Consider the following 24,431-nt stretch of genomic DNA (forward strand, 5'->3'; position numbering starts at 1 on the left):
GTATTTAGTAGATAGTTATAAATCATCGATCATCCTCTTACCGGACGGATGTCATTTATAGCAATAAACACAGTCTAATAATAAAGTGGTTAGAATCTTAGGGAGAAGAAAACATTCTTAAAGTTTTAATAGATTTGTTAGCAGAGGATGGTATTTTCCCAAACCCATGAACACAAATATCAGGTTGCCCCTTGAACAAAAATGTATGCGACACCTTTGTTACTTCTACCACCGTTCTAGCGCCGAGCCAAAGAAGTAGTAGAATTTTTATTTTGCAAGGAAAAGAAATTTATTGCAACAACAATTCGTGGTACCGAATCTTTCGGGGGACTCTAAACTTGGATCTGAAGTTTGGTCGCGACGCTACGGACGATTGTTGCAGTGTGGACGGTCCGCGGTTGTGAGTGGTGTTTGGTGTTTAGTGTTTAGTGTTGGTGTTTAGTGCCCCGTCGACCTCCGCCATGGCAGCGTCCTACTTGCTCCTTGCAGCTGTCCTCTCTACATCACAGGCTCTTAAACTACGTGAGTACAACTAGCATACATACATGTTTACATATTATCCACAGACAATTTTGCACTATGTAGTCAGACTATCCGATGTGTTATAAAACGCGCGCGTTGTATATGGCTAATTGTAGGTTGAAGAGTATGATTGATAAAATATTTGAGATATTCTATTAATGCTTTGAATTACGTGTGTACAAAACTTGATGGAATTGCGCAATGAAAAAAATATTATCCTAAGGCGTAACTTACTAGCTGATAAATATACTATATACACAAAATTAATTAATAATTATCACATTAACGGATCAGAAAATAATCAAATTAAGTAAATTCATCCGTCGGAGCCATACATAAGCCTAAGTTTAATTTAATATCCATCCAAAAAATGTTGAGTGCAGAAACTTAAATACTTTAATGAATGGAGATGTGTAGGATGAGTGCGCACTATGATCGCGCCGATCTTGTAGTCTTGTTAAGGCCGACATAATGTAACAAGATAAATAACATAATATAACAAAATGTTTTAGATAATTGCTACAAGCTACTATGCTGCTATTTAATATTTGTCAATTTGTACTTAAAATTGAAGAATTAACATTTTCGTTTGGTTTCTTGTGTCTAACGTATTATAAATCCATATAATTCATCTGTAGTATTTGGAGGTTTTATATGTTAACAATTAGGTTTTCTGCGCTGTTTTGCTCTTATTATTTATGATTTGGAATGTAGCACCACCCCTAGTTTATTAACAAAGTATAAACAATAAAACAATGACTCAGTACGGTTTCAAACATTAGCAAATCTTTCTCATAATTCATTTTACACTCATCCTTCAATTTGTTATCTTTGCCTCAAATTGAGCCAGTGTTGCATCTTAGAATAGCCTAATAGGCATACTATGATTGATAACTGATGTAATTTTGATACTAAGTTTAAAATCATGATGATTACATTCGTGCTCATACATATAAATAAATATAGACTAAAGTCGTTTCAACAATATGTCCAGGCAAATGTTATTATAACAGATGCATGGGTAAAACACCGTTTGTTTACAACAAAACCAGTAGCGCAGGTTTTCAACCTAAACTATATTTACTCTGTCAAGTTGGGTAATTAAACATGCTAATTACCGATAGAAGCAACAAAATAGAGTTTTCTCCAGACCAGTTCAGAGGCAGCTTTACCTTGCAACGTAGATGGAGGTAAAACTGTTTATGTCTACCTCATTAGGTAGACTATGTTTGACAATTTGCTGTATCGTTCCGTTATAGACATGTCAAAAGCAGAATATCCCTTAATTTCAATCAGTATCGAGAGACTTGGTGCACAAACTTGATGAATAGATTATTCTCGTCTTTACACTTGCTGGCGTCGACAGATTTGACGTTTCAATAGAGAACACAATTATTTATAGGTTTACTGTTACCAACAAACTTACTCTACATACACACTTGAAAAGTAAGAAATTGCCTTGGATTTACTACAGGTAAATACTAAAATACTAGCCGTATAAACTGAATGGATAACCTACAATGTTTGCTGTACAAACTTGAACAGTAGAATATTCTCTCTGATTTACAAATGCTAGCTAGTACCAATACATTTACTGTTTAGACCTGGAAAGTAGGAATTATATATTCTTGTATTTACGTTTGCCAGTATTATTACCTTTCAGGAAATATGAAAACATTTACAGAGAACAATTTAAAATAATCAAAACCATTACGCATTTATAAAATGTGTTAGGGATTATGTCAGCGAATTAATGTCTGAGGCTACTGAAGCATTGTACAACTACTTATGTTTAAAACTAGATAGCAGTAAAGGATTTGTTCGATGGATAATAACATTGACAAAAAGAATTCTTTTTGTCTATGATAATACTAACAAAAGTATTATATCATATGTGGTGGTACCAATAAACATGCGTAATATTATTAGTTTATTGTGCTTTTAAATTTTGTTCACCGTACGTTAAATGACAAGAATTAATCGATGAGGGTTCTCAACTATATACAATGTGTGTAAATTAAGAATGAAAACAAATCTGTATTTTTAAAAACGAAATGGATAGAAATATTCTGTTTGTGGCATTGATTGTTGATGTTCCGTAAACTTTTAAATCAAAAATATTTTTTAACCCCCTAACATTGACTTTTTTCAAATAGCTACCCCTACTGAGTGACCCCTCGTTTTGAACAGTTTGTCAAGATTAATACAATGACACAAACCCGAGGCAGATATCTCACCCCTAGCCGAAATGGCAGGTATTCCATAATTTAATTTATGCAAAAAATCACCAGTTTCACTAAAATATGAAAAATAAGTCCATTTTTTACAGAAATAGATCTATCTTTTTTAAATAGGCCTACCCTAACAGGGCGGGGGTAGAGTTGACTTTTTAAAATAGCAACCCCTCATTTTTAAGGGGTTGTCTCAAGAAATATAGTGACGCAAAACTGAGGTAGATATGTGAGGTATTAGACGCTCACCCTTAGCCATTCGGTCTCCTACGACATTCCAAATTTGAATCGGTGTAATGGGCGGTGCTCACATAATTCAAATTTTGGAATACCTACCATTTTGGCTAAGCGTGAGATATCTACCTCGGATTCGCTTCATTGTATTTCTCTTGACAAATCCTTCAAAATGAGGGGTCACTCAATAGGAATTGCTATTTGAAAAAAACGACACCCCCAATCCACTACCCTGTTAGGGGGGTTAAAAATATTTTGATGTAAAAAATTACGGAACCTTTGTTAACAGTCAACGCCACACTTAGAATATTTCTCTATCTATTTCAGTTTGAAAAAATACAGATTTGTTTCAAGACTTAATTTACACACTGTATGTCTCGAGGATATTTTTAGTTATACTGTAGTATAAATTGAAAAGTTACAATATGCGGAGGAGATAAAAGCAACCATATTTGGTTCATCGCAGACTGTATAGGCCTACATTATCACATTGCTGACTTTATTGTACAGAACATGATATTAGGCCCGATTACATATTTTACCGCAGCACTCTGTAAAAATTGAAAAAAAATAAATATATAGCACTGAAAACAAATTAATTACACTCCCCAATACATTGGTCAGCTCATTTAAAAATATATTATATAAAATAATTTTACAACCAGCCCATTTGAAATGTAGAAACTGAAGAACATTCGCGCTTACCTGATCGATTGTTTTTACCATTTAGGTTTAAAACCTAAAAATTCTATAAGTGTACACATAATTTAATTTAGCTCTTTGAATAAGGGTTTCAATTCGTGTCAAAATTACCAAGTGTAAGTCAGCAAGCCAAGCTTCTGTCATTCAAGTTTCTCCTCATATTTCATAAGAAGCCATTACCGCTTTATCGTGGTCGACCTCTTAACCTATTTGCTAATTGTCTAATCTGACACAACCAAAAGGTAGCCCAATCAAATTCCAATTCTGGATAGAAAAAATGTATTAACTTTCTAACGAGGGAGTTTTATGAAATTCATCCAAGAGTGGAAAGATTTGCTGAACAACCTACCAGCTACCACGTTAAGCTGGTGGAACCAGTTTCCAACTATGTGTAGATAAAAATATCTTTTACATATCATCTTTTTTTGTGCCAATTCTTCGAAACAAATAAAAAACCTAAACTTATTTGCAGAAACATCAGTTATGTTATCAAACCAAATCTAGGTCTCTAACCAAATTGAACGCGAATGTTTTACATGCGTTGGAAGCTCTAGCAATATATTTTTCATTGGTCTTAAAAATACCATCTATACCTACAGAAGTAGGCTATGTTACTGTATACATTTTATAAGCATAGACCTCAAGGTCACATTGCATGATCCGTATCATATTCTGACTTAAATGTCTTAGAGCGTCGTTTGAAACACACATCGTCGGTACAAACCAAAGCACCATGCTGACAACCAAAGAACTGTGGTGCAAACCAAAGCAACCAACACACCCTGGTTTTAAGTGAACCCACTTCATACGGGCGAACTGCATGCCACTTGTTAAGAAATCAAGGATTTTAAGGACTTATAATTGTATCCATTATGTTATTAGGGGTTTTGTCGCGATATTTGATTCTCCATGGACTGTTGTATGAGTTAGTTAGTACTGTATCAGGTTATATTGTCAGTAATGACGTGATGGTCACTAGGTTGTCAGTTAGAATGTAGTGTGTCTCATCATCAGTATATACACGTATCGTGAAGTAACAATGTTAGTCATGAGACAAGTGTTGACAAAACGACCACCTACAACACTACAGTATATGCTACTCAGTAGTCTGTTGTATGTGTTAGCTTGTATCTGGTTATATTGTAGGTTAGGATGCGATGGTCACTAGGTTGTCAGTTAGAATGTATAGTGTGTCTCATCATCAGTTTATACACGTATCGTGAGGTAACAATGTTAATCATGAGACAAATGTTGACAAAACGACCACCTACAACACTACAGTATATGATACTCAGTAGTCTGTTGTATGTGTTAGCTTGTATCTGGTTATATTGTAGGTTAGGATGCGATGTTCACTAGGTTGTCAGTTAGAATGTATAGTGTGTCTCATCATCAGTTTATACACGTATCGTGAGGTAACAATGTTAATCATGAGACAAATGTTGACAAAACGACCACCTACAACACTACATTATATGCTACTCAGTAGTCTGTTGTATGTGTTAGCTTGTATCTGGTTATATTGTAGGTTAGGATGCGATGGTCACTAGGTTGTCAGTTAGAATGTATAGTGTGTCTCATCATCAGTTTATACACGTATCGTGAGGTAACAATGTTAATCATGAGACAAATGTTGACAAAACGACCACCTACAACACTACAGTATATGATACTCAGTAGTCTGTTGTATGTGTTAGCTTGTATCTGGTTATATTGTAGGTTAGGATGCGATGTTCACTAGGTTGTCAGTTAGAATGTATAGTGTGTCTCATCATCAGTTTATACACGTATCGTGAGGTAACAATGTTAATCATGAGACAAATGTTGACAAAACGACCACCTACAACACTACAGTATATGATACTCAGTAGTCCGTTGTATGTGTTAGCTAGTATCAGGTTATATTGTAGGTTAGGATGCGATGGTCACTAGGTTGTCAGTTAGAATGTAGTGTGTCTCATCATCAGTATATACACGTATCGTGAGGTAACAATGTTAGTCATGAGACAAATGATGACAAAACGACCACCTACAACACTACAGTATATGATACTCAGTAGTCTTTTGTATGTAACTAGTATCAGGTTGTATTGTAGGTTAGGATGCGATGGTCACTAGGTTGTCAGTTAGAATGTAGTGTGTCTCATCATCAGTATAAACACGTATCGTGAGGTAACAATGTTATTTATGAGACAAATGTTGACAAAACGACCACCTACAACACTACATTATATGCTACTCAGTAGTCTGTTGTATGTGTTAGCTTGTATCTGGTTATATTGTAGGTTAGGATGCGATGGTCACTAGGTTGTCAGTTAGAATGTATAGTGTGTCTCATCATCAGTTTATACACGTATCGTGAGGTAACAATGTTAATCATGAGACAAATGTTGACAAAACGACCACCTACAACACTACAGTATATGCTACTCAGTAGTCTGTTGTATGTGTTAGCTAGTATCAGGTTATATTGTAGGTTAGGATGCGATGGTCACTAGGTTGTCAGTTAGAATATAGTGTGTCTCATCATCAGTATATACACGTATCGTGAGGTAACAATGTTAATCATGAGACAAATGTTGACAAAACGACCACCTACAACACTACATTATATGCTACTCAGTAGTCTGTTGTATGTGTTAGCTAGTATCAGGTTATATTGTAGGTTAGGATGCGATGGTCACTAGGTTGTCAGTTAGAATATAGTGTGTCTCATCATCAGTATATACACGTATCGTGAGGTAACAATGTTAGTCATGAGACAAATGTTGACAAAACGACCAACTACAACACTACATTATATGCTACTCAGTAGTCTGTTGTATGTGTTAGCTAGTATCAGGTTATATTGTAGGTTAGGATGCGATGGTCACTAGGTTGTCAGTTAGAATATAGTGTGTCTCATCATCAGTATATACACGTATCGTGAGGTAACAATGTTAATCATGAGACAAATGTTGACAAAACGACCACCTACAACACTACATTATATGCTACTCAGTAGTCTGTTGTATGTGTTAGCTAGTATCAGGTTATATTGTAGGTTAGGATGCGATGGTCACTAGGTTGTCAGTTAGAATGTAGTGTGTCTCATCATCAGTTTATACACGTATCGTGAGGTAACAATGTTAATCATGAGACAAATGTTGACAAAACGACCAACTACAACACTACAGTATATGCTACTCAGTAGTCTGTTGTATGTGTTAGCTAGTATCAGGTTATATTGTATTTAATGATGTGATGGTCACTAGGTTGTCAGTTAGAATGTAGTGTGTCTCATCATCAGTTTATACACGTATCGTGAGGTAACAATGTTAATCATGAGACAAATGTTGACAAAACGACCAACTACAACACTACATTATATGCTACTCAGTAGTCTGTTGTATGTGTTAGCTAGTATCAGGTTATATTGTAGGTTAGGATGCGATGGTCACTAGGTTGTCAGTTAGAATGTATAGTGTGTCTCATCATCAGTATATACACGTATCGTGAGGTAACAATGTTAATCATGAGACAAATGTTGACAAAACGACCACCTACAACACTACAGTATATGCTACTCAGTAGTCTGTTGTATGTGTTAGCTAGTATCAGGTTATATTGTAGGTTAGGATGCGATGGTCACTAGGTTGTCAGTTAGAATGTAGTGTGTCTCATCATCAGTTTATACACGTATCGTGAGGTAACAATGTTAATCATGAGACAAATGTTGACAAAACGACCAACTACAACACTACAGTATATGCTACTCAGTAGTCTGTTGTATGTGTTAGCTAGTATCAGGTTATATTGTATTTAATGATGTGATGGTCACTAGGTTGTCAGTTAGAATGTAGTGTGTCTCATCATCAGTATATACACGTATCGTGAGGTAACAATGTTAGTCATGAGACAAATGTTAAAACGACCACCTACAACACTACAGTAATGATTACCATTACTATTGAATACTGAGGTCAATATTGTATGAAATAGTCAAAGACGATACTGAGTATACCGTATTATTAGTTATATTAGAATATACGATATGAAAACGTATGTTACTAGCCTCTCTATAATAATTGTTGTCTGTTACAAACGCCAGTGCTTTCCTTTCATTACTACCAATATAAAACTGCCTTTATGTTAGGATCCAACGTGGGTTCAACTGACTACGCTATGACTGATAATTAATTGTATTTTCTAAATAACTTTTTTTGTCATCACTACCTGTGATCTTTATAAGAGTTTTCATACTACCTGACGATATTGGTTCGATAAGTTTTACCATTGTCTATTGGATACTGAAGGTTTTACTTAAAATTAAACTAGTGTTAACGTAAACAATAATAGAATCAGTGTAATTTCACTATTTCAACATCTCTTCAAAATTTATCCTCGAGTAATATTTTACAGTATTTTTACAGTAGCAGTAAATTTCTTTTTATGTGCCAAAGATTTATTCTAAAAGAAATAAAACCATATTTCGTAAAGTGAATGTTTGAAGAATATTTTATCCTTGTCATTGCACGCACTGTACAGTATTTGAATTTTCACCTAGTAAACATTTGATTTATCTTAGTTAACAATACTAAAATACCCCTGCTGGAGCAAACCAGAGATACTAAGCGAATTTCCATTTTCCTGGCTGGATTTCTACTAAAATATTCCATAAAAAATTTCAGATTTATTTTCGTATTTAAATAACATTAAGTTAAATTTAATGAGTACTTAGGTTTGCTGCTACAGGGAAGGTGTTGTATTGTGTTCTTTTTATTGAAATGTTGATCGCGAGTATGAAATAAACACAATTGACACATTTGATTAAAATATACCCATAAACAAGCAAACTACAACATTTTTTCGTTCTATAACATGTTTTTTTATTCTCCATAAGAATAACATAGGAATTTTAAATTTTTTAATTATCTTCGTAACTGTCTGGCATACAACAACGCTTCAACATACAAAATTACTTCTTTTTTAAGTTCTACAAAATGGTTTGAAAAGAAATTGTGAAATTTTGTGTTTTAGGGTCAAATGGGAAAAACAATTTTTACCCCACAGAACCCCCGTTCCCATAGTCGGATCATGTTGATTCGCGAACTCGTTCGAATAAACGTAGGTTTACACGTTTGTACCAAATTTCATCAAAATCGGATTATTTTTTTATATTATTCGAGTTATCGCGCTAACGGACACATAATAGCTATAAATATCTGTGGTATAAGATGCTATTTGGCATTTCAAAATATACTGGTTTAAGTATCCAATTAAAACATTTAAATAAATGCATTCATTATTAAATGATCAAGTGTATCATTTAAGGCCATCATTGCATAAATACAACACTAAATATAAAATTGCTTACAATTATTCCAGTTAATATGTCAGATATCGAAATTGCCAATTAGAGTGTAATAAAAATCATTGCTTGATTAACGAATTACAGTTTTAATTATGATGAACACTAATTAAACTGGATTCAATTACTGTATTGAACAGAGTTATCAATCAACCTCAGGCATTGTCACAATTAATTGTTACATTAGACACAATGCAATATTAATGTGAGCATTGTGATATAAATTTGGGAATGTCTAATATAAATCAGCCTATACAGTACATAGCAATGCGTTATTCAAATTCAGGGAATATATTTACCTTTGATTGCAAAATTCAAATATTTTTAGTTTTATAAATTTTTTGATTAAAATTTGTCATTAAGTAATTTTAACTATATTGATGGATTAATTACATTGCTTCAACAAAGAAGAATATAGTTTTATATCCAGACTGTATTCTTTTTATCATCCTTCGACGTTTCTCCTCGTTTCTTGAGACTTTGGCATTGAAGCCCGATGTAAAACTTACGCCCGTGTCAAACTTTATAGAATATATTAACGTCCGTGTCACATTATGAATATAATTGATTTATAATTGATTCACACTAGATTGATTTATATATTTAATTGTCTACATGGGTTAATTGGTATCCATGACAAACTGCACTGGATCGACTGTTATAACAACTAGCTGTTACCCACGGGCTTCACCCCGTTTGACTTCATAAGTATTAATTTAACTATTGGCTGAAATAAACAAAGCAGAATAAAAATTAAAAAAATCACACCTGATTTTAATAAGGTTATAAATTAATTTAAAGAATGACATACAAATAAGTACAGCTGAGGTATTTTTAACATTAGGTATACAAATGGAAAGTCCCCTTGAGAAAGGAATTACGACCTTAAAGGGCAATTTATGAAACAATGGATAGTTTTGTCTTTCGACAGTTTCGGCAGTTCGATGCAAAACGAAACTGCAAAATAGAACTGATGGAATTTGAGTTACCAATTAGTTTCAGTAAACGAATTACTTTGGTAGCTGAACTGTCTCACCTGTGACCTCACAGCTATGTCAGCTGTCACAAAACACCGTCGGAACTGTTAAAGGTAAATGTTAGGAAATAGAGTTTACCGGTAATCTGGAAATAACCTCACAAGCAATCTTAAACTGTTACTTCAGTTTCTACAGAAGACAGAACATTTCATCCCGAAGTGTCTCTTGCCACCATCGGTTTGAAGCTCAACCGACTGTTGATGGTCAATTTATAAGCGTGAAAAACGATATTCTGTGAAATAAGATTGTATCCTTGAGTTTGTACAATGTCTAGAAGGGATATTTCTCCCCTGGAGATGAGCCATTGGTCTACAGCTGTGTGGCCGAACGCTCCTTTTGTTGGCCAATTTGACTGTTCCAAAAGTAGTCTGAAACATAGACTCATAAGCAAATTTCAGTTTCTACAATGTCTGAACATTTCCTCCTGAAGATCCCCAGCCACCTAGAGCTGTGTAGCCGATCAATGGAAAGTAAATTGAGGATATTGAGGTTACCAACTGACACAGTGACTTCAGTTATGTAACAATGAGTCAAGCAGTGGATCTGCAAGCTGAGCAGGTTTGCAGTTGCCTCACATATACGGAACCGCCTCAGATTTATCTCGGTTCGTCGACTCCAGCCTAGTTAGTGGCTCGACTCGCATTCTACAGTTTATATAAACTGTTAAACACCAGTCCAACCTGTTCGACCAATTAGTTTGACCTTGAAGAGTCTTCGATTTTTAGTGTGTTGCACCAATCGCTTTTTCACCTGTTTTGAAATTGATTGGTTTCAAGAGGTACAAAGATTTGGGTTGAATAATCTATTTACTATGTATAGTTGATATCCTATATTGTGGTGTACTTAACTATACATCGACACTAGCATTCCCAAAATTATGGATTTTTTCAAAATTCAACTTAACTCCAAATTCCAGTTACAGTAACAATTCTGCAAAAAATATATATAAACGATCTGTCAGTAAATAATGTTAGGAACGTAGAATAAAGAATGAGTTGAACCCGGCTAGGCTATTAATAATTATTATCAACTCTCAACGATGTAGAATATTAAACGATATGCAATATTATTTTGGTGGATGATTCTGTTCATATGTGGAATTCAGTTCATAAAACAATGGGTTTAGTGTTATCCGCTGTTACTGTACTGTCGACCTTGTGGGGAAAGGGAAAAACTGTGCAGATTGTGTTAACCCTTGTAGTTTAAGGCTTGAAATCACTACTAACGACTCTTAAAAAGTTTTAGAACTGGAATTAATATGGGTGGACTCTTATTCATAAACTATTGTGGAGTAGCTATTACTCGTCATGAGTAGTAAGTAATTAAAACAGTTGATATAAAATTTGTAGCATCGTAGAGTCATAAACAAGGCCTTAGATTGAGATTGAAATAAAATTGGAATACAGGTAAGCATATTTTTACTTTTTCAGAGAGAAAAAAAGTTAAAAATAATTTCACAATAGAAAAGATCAAACTAATTTGTTAAATAAAATTTCTTTAGTTTGTAGAAATAAATGGTAAACAATTACTTTTCATTTCTTGCAATTCTCCTTAAAACAACATAACGTCTAATTTTTCTTTACCAAAATTGTCAAAGTACTTTTGAAAGTCAATGTGAACATATCCACAAAAAAGACAAACCGTTAGTAATTTTAAATTTTTTCAATCACATCTTGTTATTTTTTATTTATTAACTATCCTAATTAAATCAGCTGACGAACAAAGAGTAGTACTTCATTAGAGTGTACATTGCAGACTAACACTGTTCATTTGCGAGGGAGAATTTGGCGGGTCTGGTGGTGTTTGTAGAAGTTACACAGTGTGGTCGCAATACCAATGAGTAACGCACGTGAGGCAAGATTACCTTGAACCAACCGACATGACGAGCCTCATAAATAGACATGACATATAGGAGACATGGCAAGACCCATCATACATGGGCACAGGTGTTTTAAAACCATATTAACTGACACTCATAACGAACATATGGGCCGACTTATCTTGCATTACTTAGGCTATATGATTTATGTATAGCCCAATTAATTGACAATCGTATAGAACATAAGGTTCATCTTACAATAAATACGCGAGTTATAGTGAGCCCCATTAATTGACACATTTAGACCATATGACCATAGGTCTATTCATCTTAAAATAAATACATATATATAGGTTATGGAGATCCACATTAATTTACACTTTTAGAACATATGACCATACTCATCTTAATTTAAATAAACGAGCTGTGGCCAGCCTCAATTGACACACGCAAAAATCCTATGTCCAGACTCATTTTACATGAAATACATGAGTTATGGTAAGCCCTAGTTATTGGCACACATGCAAAACATTTGACCAGACTCATCTGACATTAAATACATGGGCTATGGTGAGACCCATTAATTAACAGACATACAGACTATATGAACAGACTCATCTTACATTAAATACATGAGTTATGGTATGCCCCATTAATTGACTATATCTAGAATATATCTATCTATAAGGCTCATCTTACATTAAATAAACGAGTTGTGGCCAGCCCCAATTGACACATTCAAAAATCCTATGTCCAGACTCATTTTACATAAAATACATGAGTCATGGTAAGCCCCATTGACACACATACATACCATTTGACCAGGCATATGTTACATTAAATACATGAGTTATGCCGGGACCGAATAATTGACATACATGAAGACTATATAACCAGACTCATCTTGCATTAAAAATAAGACTCGAGTTATTTGATGGAAGAAGAATCATGTTGTACGCTACAGAAAATTAACATTTTAGTTAACATATTTTCATTACAGTATTTTAATGAGCGTTCTAATGGGGAATCGATAGATTAAAACCTTAAATTTTTATTTACGGATCTTAGGATTTGTATGGTTTATTTTTATGGTGGATCTAGTCAACGAACAAGATTATTAAAGAGCGCAGAAGCGAACCCAAATTCGTTGCAAGTTTATAAACAAGTATTAAATATAGTTACCCTATTGGAATTTTTTGTTGTGTAAAGATATTATATGGGTTTTATTTGTGAATATCACAGACATTTCTTTGTTAGGAAACAATGTTTAAGTACTGCTAACTTGTAGCTAACGGCTAGCTCTGCGTTCCAGTAAATTAAAATTAAGCGCTTTTCGAAGTAGCTTTGTTATAAAACAAAGTCAAATAAATTTACAGGTACGTTCTACAAATATTGCCATTGAGTTGGATTTGTATTTGGTTAAAGCTCTGTGTAATCGTAAATACTGCATTCAACCATACAATCATTAGCTAAGTGAATTGTTAAATACCAACAGTTCTCTGCCCACATTTCATGTTAATCCATGTGTTTCGCTAGAAATAAAAATACAACTTGTTTTGGCCGTGTATAGATCGACAGTGTTTTACACAAAAGGTAAAGGGAATTTTACACATTTATAAATATTGGATTTGGATTACAGGGTAAAGTGACATAAATAGATAATCAAATCCAATCTTCTGATATTTAATGACTGAAATGTTTTGGATCGCTGATTGCTTTCTGAGATTGGCTGTGAAAATCAATGATGCATTTTCATAGCGTATTTGCACTTGCAATTGTTTAATCAAAAAATTCAATCAGTTTTATAATGCATTCTTCATTGTAGGCTACATGAAACATCATGTTTTACTTTTTTAACGAAACACTGTACTGTTAGTACCGTTCTTTTACGCCGGTTATGTTAGTGCAGCAACCTGCAATGTAGGTACGTCCAGTTGTCACATTTATAAATAATCAGGCTCCAATAAAGCTATGAGTTTTGTAATACAGTACAGGATAGAATTCAATGTTGTGCTAGATCTTTTTCACATGATGAGCTCTTACTAATGGATTCTGTTAGTTTTTTTATAAATATTCTATTTATTTTATATCTTATTTTTATACATATAATAAGAAAATAAGGCTACTGTGAGGCATTTTAATCAGTGTGTATATTGCTATTTTGTTTTGTTTGTTGGTAATTAATGTATTTAGGTTATTTCCCAATTTACTTAAAAGTTGAGAAACTAAATGATTTTAGCACGGCAACTGTGTTAACCACCATGCGTTGCACCACGTTAATCTCAGCCATCTTGTATTTCTTGGAGCATGATATTCATTGACGTGCATGTCACAGTGTGTCATTCACAGAATTGCTTGTGTTCGTTGAAGCATGATCCTCATTGATTTGTTTGCTGCAGCATGTTAATCTCAGCCATTTTGTGTTTGTTGAAGCATGACAGTCGTTGACGTGTATGTCGCAGCGTGTCATTCATAGAATTGTTTGTGTTCGTTGAAACATGTTACTCATGGATTTGTTTGCTGCAGCATGGTACACTCAGACTTGTTTGTGTTTGTTGGAGCATGACATTTATATTGACGTGCATGTCACAGCGTGTCATTCACAGAATTGCTTGTGTTCGTTGAAGCATGATTCTCATTGATTTGTTTGCTGCAGCATGTTAATCTCAGCCATTTTGTGTTTGTTGAAGCATGACAGTCGTTGACGTGTATGTCGCAGCGTGTCATTCATAGAATTGTTTGTGTTCGTTGAAACATGTTACTCATGGATTTGTTTGCTGCAGCATGGTACACTCAGACTTGTTTGTGTTTGTTGGAGCATGACATTTATATTGACGTGCATGTCACAGCGTGTCATTCACAGAATTGCTTGTGTTCGTTGAAGCATGATTCTCATTGATTTGTTTGCTGCAGCATGTTAATCTCAGCCATTTTGTGTTTGTTGAAGCATGACAGTCGTTGACGTGTATGTCGCAGCGTGTCATTCATAGAATTGCTTGTGTTCGTTGAAGCATGATTCTCATTGATTTGTTTGCTGCAGCATGTTAATCTCAGCCATTTTGTGTTTGTTGAAGCATGACAGTCGTTGACGTGTATGTCGCAGCGTGTCATTCATAGAATTGTTTGTGTTCGTTGAAACATGTTACTCATGGATTTGTTTGCTGCAGCATGGTACACTCAGACTTGTTTGTGTTTGTTGGAGCATGACATTTATATTGACGTGCATGTCACAGCGTGTCATTCACAGAATTGCTTGTGTTCGTTGAAGCATGATCCTCATTGATTTGTTTGCTGCAGCATGGTACACTCAGACTTTTTTGTGTTTGTTGAAGCATGACAGTCGTTGACGTGTATGTCACAGCGTGTCATTCATAGAATTGTTTGTGTTCGTTGAAGCATGTTACTCATGGATTTGTTTGTTGCAGCATGTTAATTTAAGACATTTTTGTGTTTGTTGGAGCATGATATTCATTGACGTGTATGTCACAGCGTGTCATTCATTATATTGTTTGTGTTTCTTGCAGCATGTTACTCTCAGACTTTTTGTGTTTGTTGGAGCATGATATTCATTGACGCGTATGTCACAACGTGTAAAAAAAAATATTGTTTGTGTTTGTTGCAGCATGTTAATCTCAGACTTTTTGAGTTTGATGCAGCATGATGTTCATTGGTACGTTTGTCACAACGTACAGTTCATCGAATTGTTTGTGTTTGTTGCAGCGTGGTACACTCCAGCATGTAGTCGTAACGATCCCAACCTCAACGACTGCGTGGTCAAACACGGTCAGCAGGCTATACCGCACTTCATCAACGGTAAGTGTATACAGTATACACAATATCACAGATTATATATAAGCATATACATATGACGTAAACCAATACATTTACTGATAGATTTTGAATAATCGTTTCAGTTTCAGACAACAATGCTTCAGTTCAATTTAGAACTTTCCTAGAACTTAATGAGTTTTCAACTCGATTCAAATATTAGTTTACTCTGCGGGAATGTTTAATTGATTTACGTGTGGGTTTTTATCAAAATTTAAATTAAAATGATATTTTGAGTTCTGTGAATTTGTCTTTAGTGATAAAATTACCTTACTAATCGACCTTGGAAATATAAAAATAAATGAGGAAAACAATTTTCAATAATTTAAATGCATTTACATATGCTTTAATTTTAACCAAGGTTAAAAATTAGTAACGAATAATAAATAATTTAACCAAGGTGCAAACACGGCCATCTATCAAAGAGGCCCTTTCTTGCTGTAGGTCTTTAGCTAATACTTCATTTACATGAGAACAAGTTTTCTCATGAAGGTGATCCGCCACGATTAACTGTAAATATCTACACTCACCATAACTTTTCACAGTATTTTCTAATCGAGTGATCATTGCATTATTGCCATAGTGATACCAGTTACTACAAGACCCCTGATTTACACGCTATTTAAACAAGCAAAATTATGTTCTCTTGTCTCGGAGACTGTATCAGAGAATGTTATTCTTGCTGCTCTAGTATTATTTTGTTTATGTAGCCTCTGCTGCTGTCAGGATGGCCCGAAAGCCCTAATGTAAACCACCCACGGCTGTTTCGTGCTGGGTAAAAGGTTGCCCAACTTTAGGTTATAATATCTATTCTAAACGAAAGATGGGCTAGGCTAGCTGTTCACCTAGCCTCAGTCGCTCATGACGGAGTTTGTCAGAAATTTTAGATTGCCCCTCAGTGAGGGATTCTTAATTAGCTAGACACGGTAACCTGATGATGTGCTACATTTTTGTAGTACTGTAGATTCACCTTATTTGCCAATATTAGGACGATCCACAGGCCATATATTCATTACATATTATGTATACCATTATACAGGGTGTCCCACAAAGGTATTGAATTTTTTAATTAATATACCAAACGTACCGAACACTCTACAAACTTGGAACTTTACAGTTATAATGTCGTAAAAAACATCGAGTCACATTTGCTTCTGACAATTCAGTGAAAAAAGTGGAGGAACAAAATAACAACAGCATTTATGGTTAGCGTAGTAGTGCATAGCTAATTAATTATAGACATCAGTTTTCAAAGGTGTAATGAGTTAAATTAATTTAATTGATGATTTGCCATTATGCTATCTGTTTAATTACTTTAATTTGGTTTACTACAATTGACAAACATCGAGACCAAATTCCAAATGTCAATCAACCCACCATTTGAACGAAAACCCACCAAAACATTTTTATGTTCCTCAATTTTGTTATGATTGATCATAATCAAATAAGATTAAGGGGTGATTTTTAAAAAAAGTATGCTTGTCGTAGCTGTGGAGATTCAATTTTGTAGAGTGTTCCATCGTACGGTACATTAATTCACGATAACAACCTCTTCGTGGGACACCCTGTATATTACATTCATACCTTAGCCCACCCTGTACTGTTGCAGGAGACCCTAAGTACCGAGTGCCCAAGTTGGACCCTCTAGTGATTGACCAGCTGGCTGTGAGGCAAGGCACGAGGCAGGTCGGTATCAACCTCATGGTCAGAGAGTGCAAGATCTACGGCCTCAAGAATGCACAGTTCATCGCTGCAAGGTACCCTCCATATCTTTCATTGTGGGCCTACATTCAACATAGCTGGAATAATTAGCATTTTATCCATGAACTATTTGACTAAGTTATTGAGTATATTACAGTCGTGTTCTATTCGCGGTACTCAGGGTTGCATTGTCAAGTAATGGTTTAGATGAAGAGAAAGTAATTCAATTTCCTATAGATTTATTGTGACGTGGTTATGAAACTTAAAATTGTCCAAGGAAAAAGTGCCCAAAAAGATAGGCTACTTATTTTTACCAAGCAATGTTACTTATTGGGTCTCATAGACTGTTTTTTCCTCACCACGATTGTACTTGATTATTTGCAATTGCCTAATCATCTTCATCTTTTAAAGACTTTACCAAATTTGTCGGCGAGGGAAAAATTCCTGATGGTTTCACAAGGAATTATTTCACTTCCAATTTCTATACATTGGATCAAGGGATCTTCTGTCAGAAATATGATTAACCTCTTTCTCTAGTGTATGAATAGCATTTTTTCAAATATAGGAAAGCTGTTAATCCTGCTATTGTTTTGATCTATCATTAGTCTCATGGGGATTGCTAGCTGAGCATTCTTGGAGTGAGTTGTACACAAATCTGAGAATCATCCCAGCACCTTATGAATTCAAATTCCATTAAGAACATGAAACTGAAAAATAAAGCAACATCTTTTTAGCAGAATCACAGTAATTAGTTCTCTGATTTAGTGTAGGGATTGAACTGCAGAAATGGATGCATTCTAATTTACAATTTTTTTCAGAACGGACTTGAAAAAGAGACACATCGAGTGGGACTTCAAGTTTCCCTCGGTTTTCATCCGAGGCATCTACAACATCACTGGCCAGGTCCTGATCCTGCCAATCATGGGGAACGGACACGCCAACATCACAATCAGTAGCTACATTACTATACCTTTATTATTTTTATTTTACTTCTATAATCTTAATCTAAATAATGATAAGAAAACATTGTTTGGTTGGTCTTGGTACTAAAAATCCATGACGTTGTTCTCTATTGAGGATAAAAATGTCTAATTTAACGAAAAATGAAGAATTCAAATAAGTTTTGATTTTAACCCTCATTGCTTTCATATTTTCGGTCAAATTTGAGGATTATACCACACAATTTTATTTTTTAGTTTAATTCTTTAAAAGTAGAAATCCGACAATGTAGATTCATAATGTAATTTTGTGTATTCGTGTCCTCGCATTTTTTTTTATTTATTTAGATTCTTGACTATTGTTGGTGGCAAATGAAAAGAATATCATAAATCAGGAACAAGTAGTTGCTAAAGTTTGGGGTTGTTCGCGTCGTGTTGGATCGTGGAATTAGTAAATTTAAATAAAATAAAATCCAATCGAATAGCCTTAATAGCCCGAAATTCAGGGTGTGTTATAATTCTTTCCACCTATGAGTCAATTAAATGATTCTTTACCTACGAACACGTTAATATGAATTCAAGAAAGCTAATTTAAACTCGTATTGTGAAAGTGAATGTCATTTAGACTAAAACTTAAGCTGTTCCCGTTTAGTCACATTACACTTAAGCTTATTTCTCTCAGGAATCAGTTTCCAACTTAATTTCAATTAGTGTAATTTAAAAATGTATCCGCAGGTACGGTTAGCTATTAGAAAAGGATACCGAAGGATTTCATTAAAAAATTTATACTAGATTAAGGGATTAGTGAAAACTTATCTATTTATTTTAATTTAAAAAATTATAGGCTACATAGCCCAAATAACATAAATAATAATAAATAATATGTGTCAAGTTTCCTCAATGTACATTTTACATTTTAGGTCACTTATATGCATAATATTGGCAAGGACTTAGTCAAAACCAATCTAATGGTTATGTTGTTAAAATAATTGAGGAAATTTCAATTTAATGATTAGTCACACACAAGTTCAAGGCCTAGAGTGTTGCATTGAGATGAGGACGAAGGGTCATCTCTTCATTATACTGTTCCATTAGCTAATATGACGAGAAAACGCAGCTCGGGTCATGATTTAATTTGCTGCTTAAATTCATCAACATATCTGCATGCTGTATCAGCAGCTGATATAATTTCCTGCACATCGTTATCATCTGTGTTGCAAAACATTCATTGTAGACGATTTAGATATTGAAGGAATCATAAAGTACATCTAAAGTGTGTAAACTGATTTATATATTCTTTTGAGGAATATTATAAAAGACTTGTTAAATATACAAATTTTATTAGAGTTATTTTAACACTCTACCAAACTATTTAGGTTATTTTGTTTATTTGAGAGAAAAATAAGGTCTGCCTCTTGAATCTTGAAAACAACTAAGTAAAAAAATCACCTACCGGTATCCAGTACGTTGCCTTATCGACCCAATTCTCTGTCCCAAAGCTTTAAGCGTTGTGAATTGGTGCTCTGGGAATAATTTATTGATTGGATCCCTAATGAATGGAAAGACAGCCACACTATTTATATTGTTTACTTACTTAAAATATTATAAACTTTACATATTCGTATTCCATACAAAATATTAAGAATAAACGTTTATTTTACTTAGATACCTTTGGTTTCAGACCATAAGTTATGTTATGTTCCATACGTATATCAATCTGATAACATGAGAGTTTTCCTAAAGGATTTTCATAGGATAAAAGTAATTGGTGAAGCTATTACTACTGTATAGAAATTCAAAGAGCACGGACATTAAAGTAAAGCAAAATATGGAATGAGCGTAACGTCACTTAACTCCATACCTTTCAGGATTTAACTAAATAAATGTATTTTATATGCAAACTTAACACTAGCGACAATTGATATTGGTTGAAGCAACCAACTATAATTGAATACTTAAAAACTATAGATACTAACGCAGCAATGATCATTAATAAGTTAATATTAGTCTTAAACACAATACACTTGTTACAGATGATCTGACGATAACATACAAGTATGACTGGGTTCTGAACAAGAAAGGCTCCAAGCACTACATGAACTTTACCAAGAGTAGTCTGGACTTTGACATCGGGGGAGCATCGTTCTACCTGGAAAACCTCTTCAATGGGGACAAACTGTTAGGTAAGTTGATCAATTCTGAATTCTTCTAATTACTCCTTATCAACAACGGTAACTCATAAATTAAGCATAGTTTGTTTTTCTTTTTTTTTGTCCTAGGACGCTAGGCACGAGCCTGGGATTTTTTTTCACATTACTTCAGGCTATACCTAGGAGTTGCGGCATTATCACTAGGATAAAATCCATTGGTGACTTGGCGGGGATCGAACCCGGGACCTCAGGGACTGAAGTCCCACGCTCTAACCACTACGCCAGCTTACTCCTCAATCAAGCACAGTATGTTTAATTTATGGATAAACTGTAAGGTGAGTGAGTGGGGAGCGAGCTGGTCTGGTGGTAGGTCACTGAGGTCCCGCCCATCACCACTATATTTTATCCAAGTGATAATGCCGCTACCAGTGTCTAAACCTAAAGTAATGTGTGAAAAAACTAAGAGCTTTTATAATACCCCATTTTTATCTCACTTGTTTTTATCTCATTTTTATCTCTTAGACATTGCTGTTTAGTTGCAACTTAATCAACATTTCTGCCATTCAATGTTGATTATTTTTGCGCAAATTGACAGTACATATCAGTAAAATTACTGAATACGATTCCACGGGTGTTCCTAAGTTAACTTATGAAACTAAAACAAATTTTTGTTTTAGAAAAATACATATTTCATTTTAAAATGTTAATGTTAAGTAAAATGTTACTACGTTAACAGGAACTGGTTGACTAAATATGGTTTTACTTTAATTGAGCACCTGTTGGTTAAAAACGAATGGTGAAACTACTGTTAAATTATGGCTTGTTAATATGAATCCCCATTAGAAATATTTTGAAATACATTTAAGAGCAATGAGAGTGTTGTAAATATTTCGACAATAAGTTTGGTAAATAATCAACAAGGGTTTGAAAAATTTGGCAACAATTAAATATCAGAAAGTGGAATAAAATGAAAATACATCTCTGTTTGTGGGATTTAAAATGTCACAACTCTATTTTTAAAAGAGTTCAATAGCAATAGATTACATAGAATCTTTCTCCATTATTGCGATTACCAGCTATAATTAAAATAATAGAATTAAGAACACATTATCAATCATCCCCTTTCACCACATCTCACAACCATTATTTTATAGGAGAAAACATGAATTACTTCCTCAACCAAAATTGGCGAGAAGTGACCAAAGAGCTCGGTCCGGCTATAGGAGAAGCTATAGGCGAGGTGTTCCGACTACTACTGACCAACATCGCGGATCTGGTACCTTACGAGTACATCTACCCTGACACACCCGCCAATACTACATCCACCACCACGAGCAAACCAGAGAAGGCGCCTTGATGACGTGCTGCGCATAGGAACGAAACGTTGTATGTACAGGACTGTGAGACTTACAGACCTAACGAAGGAAAGAATAAATAGACATATTAGAAAGCATTTTGTGAGAGAAGAGACAAAAAGACCAAAAAGAATCAATTTATGAGCTCTCTAATATAATTTTACATTGTACTATAAGGGGGAAAAGTATTTATATACATTTTCCTACAGTTACCTAACAATGTACATGTTCTCTCACTGATTTGAGAAAGCATCAGTGAGACAATGTTAACATTGTCTCACTCTAATTACTTTGTCTCACTCCAGATTTGCAACGTGAAGGCACGACATAGTGAGCACGTAACATGCAGGCAACGTCGTATGCGCGCGAAATACGTTGGCAGCACTGGCTGTAAATCAGCTGGTCAGCTGTTGTACTGTTGTATTTGTCACTTCTTATTAAATGTTATATTAAAAGTTCACTTCTGTGTAAAAATAGGTTATGTTTCTTCACCAATTTATTTGTTTTATGGTAACTGTAGGAAAAGTATAATGTGCAACTCGAGTTCAAAGTACAATTGCCTCACTCGAGAAACCATTCCTCACTCGCCTACGGCTCGTGAGTAAGGATTTCTCTCGAGTGAGTCAATTGCTCACTTTTCTCACTAGTTACACAAATAACTATTTTCGTCCTATGTCATAAGAAATTAATAATTGAAAATTTAGGAAGATTTTATTTATGATACCAAAATGGTTATATCTTCAATTTGAAACCATTTTTTTAACAGCCAACATTATTCGGCCACAAAATTATTAAAGAATTCAGTTATGACAAATTATAAGCCTACTTTTCGTTCAGCAGAAGGAAATTGTAAAAAAATAAAACATGGGATTTAATCAGACAACCTCTGAAATATTCTAACAAATTTAAGGTAAAGTTTGATTAAAAATTATGTTCTGCAACTACTGTATTATACGATATTGGCAATTCAATAAAGGTAGTGCAATAGCCGGCAGAGAAGCTTAGCGTCCAAGTGAAAATGTTTTATTAATGCGTTTCCATTATACATTAGTGACTCTACAAATTCTTTTAACTTTAATATGTTCAGTGAATTCCAAGATTTAATGTTTTAGAGTCCTAAAGAGGATTTTCCTTTTCACATTACTTGTCTTTACATTTTACTTCATCATTAGTTATAATTCTTAAAAAAAGTGGCTAGCATTTTTGTAGACATTTTCATAACCCTCCGGATAATATTAGATGGAGGAAATAATAATGATGCCAAGAATTATCACTTGCAAATCATTGAACAAGAAGTCATTGTACTCACGTGTGTTTTTTCAAGGTCAACCTTGACATTCTTATGACTTGGTACAACGTATTCATTATTATTTGCGTATACAAAGTAGCCACTTCCGCATTCTTTTGCACCTCAGCTTAAATACTTTTATTATATTTATTTGCTAATGTTGAATCAAGCTTGAATGATAAATTAATATTATTAACTAAAACACGAGCTATTCAACAATGAATTCCGAATAAATATTTGTCGATTGTTGCAAGGCATTAATGTTCCACTTTCATCAGCTGTTTAATATCATGAAATCTTATTGTACAGTAAGCTTTATTGTATTTATGTAAGGTATGTATATTTTACGAATAGTGTTAGAGTAAACTAGGATAATATGTGCTGTAAATGTATTTTCTATGAATATACTTATACCACAAATAATTGTGTTTGAAGGGTAAAATTTTGTGTATCCCTTAATTCTCGTTATTATTGATCTGTTTAGTGGAGAAAGATTGTACATGGAAGTTGTTTCTTTTCCAGCTAAAAAATTTGATCCAGCTAACCCTTAATGGGCCACACAACTTAGTTAACTTTTGAAAAATAATATTAAAATGACATTTGGGGGAGTGGATGAGTATTTTTACGACTCTTTGTAGAAAGCCTAACACAATTAATCCTCCTTTTTAGCCTTACATGATTAAAAAATTTGCTTAAATAGTTAGTAACTAACTTTTGATCTATGGTTTCAGATTCTACACAAAAGCTGCGTTTTCAGTTCCACTTTCAATATCTAATAGTTTTTTCATACATCCATCTAGGCGGTAGGATTTTTGCACACATGGGTAAGATTTTTTACAAGAAAATAATACTTCTGTTTTTAATTTGGAAAAATTGACTTACTTTCTCACTTACAAAAGTTTAAGGACCGTAATACATAGGAAAAAACAGAAATATAAAAGCAAACAATCACTGCTAAAGATATTAAATGCAGCAATTTAATTCTAAGAACTGTAGTTTGTTCCAGACAATAAATTAAGAGTATTCTGATTTAAAATACACATTTTGGGCAGAAGGAATGCCAGTCTCCTTGTTTCAAAAGTAATTTTATAGACAGTAGCTAACATTTTAATTAGTATGATTTTGTACACTACGTGCATTTCATTGGTGAACATTCATGCGAACATAATTCTTGTAATCGATTTGTTCGTTCTTATTTTCCCGAATAAATCAACTACCCAAATGCATGTCCTAGTATGCATTTATCAATACATTATAACAAAGCCATTTCAAAGAT

The 24,431-nt window shown here is 34.1% G+C and overlaps 1 protein-coding gene across 2 annotated transcripts; it reads left to right on the top strand.

The window, feature by feature from the left end:
- The first annotated feature begins 399 nt into the window (after window positions 1-399).
- On the top strand, window positions 400-24,104 carry LOC128991444 (protein takeout-like). Of its 2 annotated transcripts, XM_054414322.1 has the most exons (7): window positions 400-522; window positions 15,616-15,708; window positions 17,333-17,480; window positions 18,243-18,376; window positions 20,396-20,545; window positions 21,667-21,898; window positions 23,887-24,104. In XM_054414322.1, the coding sequence occupies exons 1-6, from the start codon at window positions 462-464 to the stop codon at window positions 21,867-21,869; spliced, it is 789 nt and encodes a 262-aa protein (XP_054270297.1). In that variant the 5' UTR covers window positions 400-461; the 3' UTR covers window positions 21,870-21,898; window positions 23,887-24,104. The 2 variants fall into 2 exon arrangements, with proteins under 2 accessions (XP_054270297.1, XP_054270295.1); XM_054414320.1 differs by lacking the exon at window positions 23,887-24,104 and having other exon boundaries at window positions 21,667-23,788.
- Window positions 24,105-24,431: the final 327 nt, after the last annotated feature.

Source organism: Macrosteles quadrilineatus, unplaced genomic scaffold (genome assembly GCF_028750875.1).
Source record: "Macrosteles quadrilineatus isolate MER2022 unplaced genomic scaffold, UCM_ALF_1.0 Scaffold_4__1_contigs__length_99947679, whole genome shotgun sequence".
NCBI classification, from domain to species: Eukaryota; Metazoa; Arthropoda; class Insecta; order Hemiptera; family Cicadellidae; genus Macrosteles; species Macrosteles quadrilineatus.